Here is a 3,720-nt window from a genome sequence, read left to right on the forward strand (position 1 = left end):
CGTTGCTACGCATGGGACGTGCGGCGCAAGCAAAGGATTGTGAGGCTACCCTCGGTGAGTTAGCGCCATGGCCTCCCCGACGACTGCACCTACACTCTGCCGTCTGGGTAGCAGCACTGACATCACTCCACAAGCGACGGCCACAAGTGTTGTGCAGGCACTACGTGAATCACTCCGTGGAGATTAGGTAGGTGTCGTGTCAGGTGTACACATGCTCGGCATCCCTGCGCGCAGCGCGGGTCAAGAAACGAGGCAGAGCAAGGGCGGACCCAAATATCGCTCTAGGTGCTACCCGATCGAAGGATAGAAAGAGGAAAGGGCTGGAGCGGCTGGTCCCTAGTCACCAATCCAACACTGATGGATTACCACGATCATAATACAGCATTCAAAGACATGGTCCGGAGCCGATACAAAGTGACTGAAAGTCTGAACGGTTGGAACGCCGAAAATCAATGAAGATCTGTGCGCGTTTCGTAAACACGCTGACGAAGTCCACAACCCCCTCAACTGTGCAGCAGCGAATGCGGAACAGTGTCATTGAGTCAGCGAAATGCGGATGCACGAGAGATCTAGTTTGCTTGGAAACCTATCCCTCAAGCACCTGACTTTTTGAGATGAGGGTCGTCGCCCTGCTGGTGGGCGGTGCGGAGTGATAATGCGTCACTGGAGTTGTTCGAACAACTGAGTCTTCCAGGATCGCCGTCCGGAGTGATCCGTAACGTATCTTCCAGCACCGGAATCTACTTGTGAAGGTCTTCAACGTCGCCCAGTCGCTTGAAGCGAGTCAATAAGGTCTATCTAAAGTTGTTCAGATACCGTGCTCTTCTAGGATGCTCACCGGGAGTGAGGCGTGCCATCTCTTCTCGCTTTCAAATCGACCTGTGGATATCCGCGATGCTTACCTGGCTGGCCGAAGCAGATCGACAACGACTCGCTGAGGTGGTTCAACCCACCCAGCTTGATAGGACTCCCAGCACGAGAATCGACCTGTGGATGTCCGCGAGATCGATAGCACATAGTCGAGATTGTCCGGCTCCAGATTCGTCAAGCGGAGGCAATGATCGAGCAATACAACCTCCTAAAAGCATCGTATGTTTTACAACGTATTGCCATCACGGTACGTACTTAACCTGTTATAAATATTCGTGACCTACTTACGCACCGGCTGCTGCTTTGAGAGCCGAGTCCACTATCTCGGTCATGGCGATGACGGCTTCCTCTTCCAATGTCCGACCCACGACTTGGAGACCAACAGGTGCATTTTGGAATGTAACAGGGTCATCTGATCATACAGCGTAACAGTCAAACACCCCGTCGCTGGATAGCGCACAGTGCACCTACAGAGATTGTAGTTGACTTCATCTGCGTCGTTCAGGAACTGGTGAGGTGGCTTCTTCGCGTCCAGCGTCGGATCCACTTTCGTGACAGGGAAAGTGCAGGCAACATAATCCAATGCGTTCAACACCTTGGTGTAGTTGGAGTTTCTATCCCAGAGACTGTCAGTTCGCCGTGGTCCGACACATGATGGGACTTACCCGTTCTTGCCGTGTGGAGGCGCAGCAAAAGGCGCCCCTGGCGAAATGATAGCATCGACAGGACGCCCGGTTCCCGTTACTTCCACTGTCTGCTCCCAGTGATCGAGGTACTCCTTGCGCAGATGCGCCCGTGCATTCTGGGCCTGCCACAGTTGATATGCGGAAACGCCGATGACATCAGGGCGCACGGAGGCATCGACGATTCCGTCGTTTGTGGGGCTCATTGACGAGATGATCGGCTCTCCAGAAGCTGCTGTAGTAGCCCTATAGTCCTCCAATGCCCCGGCCTTCCATACCGCCGACTGTGAAAGAAATTAGCAAACCCCTGATAAATCGTTCGCGGCCACTCACGATGGCGTCATTCAGCTCCAAGTGTTTGATGGGTTTCCAGTCGATCACTGCGGTACAAACTTGAGCAGACTGACGCATCGTCGTATATCGGTGAAAATGAACCTTTATGGCCGGCCGCAGTCAATGCGTCTCGTGTCATCTCCAGAGCCCTAATAACGGGAGGATGGGGAATGACAATGCGGTCATCCCACAGGATCGCAAAGCAGAGAGCCTGACCGCTGCCGTGCCCTGCAAGCGCATATGCCTCGTCGTCCCACTTCTTGCGAACCGCGAGGGGATCCCTGAGCCACGGTTCGCGGCCGATGACGGCCTGCATGAATGCCTTGATGCCGCTCAAGCTGTTCGACAAGGGTCCGAGTACGGATGGGATGGAGTCTTGCCCGTACATCGAGTTGGACGATCCTGCGTAAGGCACACGGCCGTACGAGGGCCGCAAGCCATACAGCCCGTTGAAAAGGGCAGGAATGCGAATGGATCTGATAAGACGGGGGAGGTGTGAATGTGGTATACATACAAAGAGATTTCGCTGCTTACCCTCCGATGTCAGACCCGACACCAAGTGGGCTGCCTCTGAGGTGGATCAGCGCGCCCTCACCACCGGACGATCCTCCGGGGGTCAGAAGCCGGTTTGCAGGGTTCAGAGTTCTGCCAAAGACCAGGTTGTACGTCTCCGGCCACTGAGATCCGTTTGCCGTCGATCAGCAAACTCACTTTCGTACGATAACACGACACACACCATCAGAGTTTGAGGAACATTTGTCCTCACAAATGGGACGGCACCGCATTCGTACAGGATCTCTGCGAGGACGGCGTCTTTGTCGGCGTACTTGCCAATCCAGGATGCGTAGCCTGTTGTTCGCCCATCGGTACGCAACCTATGTATGCCTGCATGCCAACTCACCCATTGTGGTCTCGAGACCCTTGAGATTGATCTGGTCTTTCAGCGACACAGGCAATCCATGTAACGGCCCAACAACGCTCCCCGTAGATTTGAGATGCTTATCAAGCTCAGCTGCACGCGCCAACGCTTTGTCGACGAATATTTCCGTCAGGCAGTTGACCTAGGTCGTTATCGCTGAGATGAGATGACTACACATGGAGGAACAGGACCATACCAGTTGTTGCGCAACAATGGCTCTTTTGTAGAATGCCGTGGTGACCTCAACGGAAGACCACTCCGCGGCGGCAAGCTTTTGCAACAGTACCCCAACATCGACGGTGTTCGTGATTTGCAGTTCTCTCTCAGAAAGCAGACCGCATTGTTCGGGAAACGCGGTGACATCAAGGACCGCGGCAGGAGGCACAGCGACCAGCCAATCTTGGGGAATAGACGCTTTCTGACGACGCTGCTTGTCCGCCACCAGTTCTTGCCAGTTGGCACCTTGCGACATGTTGGAACTCAGGACAGTGCACGACTGATGCTCTCGATGGGGAGGGTAAGACCAAGTCACTGATTCCACTCTCACACAATCCAGTTGATAAAGAATATAGAGACATCTATCTCAGATGGGTGGGACACGGACAGATAGAACATTCGAGACAGAGACGAAAATATGGGGGGTTCAAGGCACTGCAGGAACGACTTGGCTCTGGCTACGGAATACCGCAGCCCGCACGTGAGACATGCGACGGACCGGTCTGCCCTTGATAAGGAATGAGACCTACACAAACAAGATTAGCATTGCAACAAAGGCCATCGCTACATGAAGAACTGGAAGTATATGCTCAGAATGCCATTCATGTCAGTGATACGCATCGGAGCAGAGCTCGCAAAGCGCATCGAAGTCGACTAAGAGGTGCCAGTGGTGGTTGAAAGATACAACGCTCGTCATTG

At 53.8% G+C, this 3,720-nt stretch overlaps 1 protein-coding gene across 1 annotated transcript; it reads right to left on the reverse strand.

Moving 5' to 3' along the window:
• Nucleotides 1-1,154: 1,154 nt before the first annotated feature.
• Nucleotides 1,155-3,277, reverse strand: FIBRA_08468 (uncharacterized protein; the record flags this gene model as incomplete). Its single annotated transcript, XM_012330115.1, has 9 exons — nt 1,155-1,282; nt 1,342-1,484; nt 1,536-1,837; nt 1,887-1,933; nt 1,989-2,362; nt 2,421-2,563; nt 2,623-2,735; nt 2,788-2,947; nt 3,002-3,277. The coding sequence occupies 9 exons, from the start codon at nt 3,275-3,277 to the stop codon at nt 1,155-1,157; spliced, it is 1,686 nt and encodes a 561-aa protein (XP_012185505.1).
• Nucleotides 3,278-3,720: the final 443 nt, after the last annotated feature.

Source organism: Fibroporia radiculosa (assembly GCF_000313525.1).
Source record: "Fibroporia radiculosa TFFH 294 genomic supercontigs, scaffold417, whole genome shotgun sequence".
In the NCBI taxonomy this organism is placed as follows: Eukaryota; Fungi; Basidiomycota; class Agaricomycetes; order Polyporales; family Fibroporiaceae; genus Fibroporia; species Fibroporia radiculosa.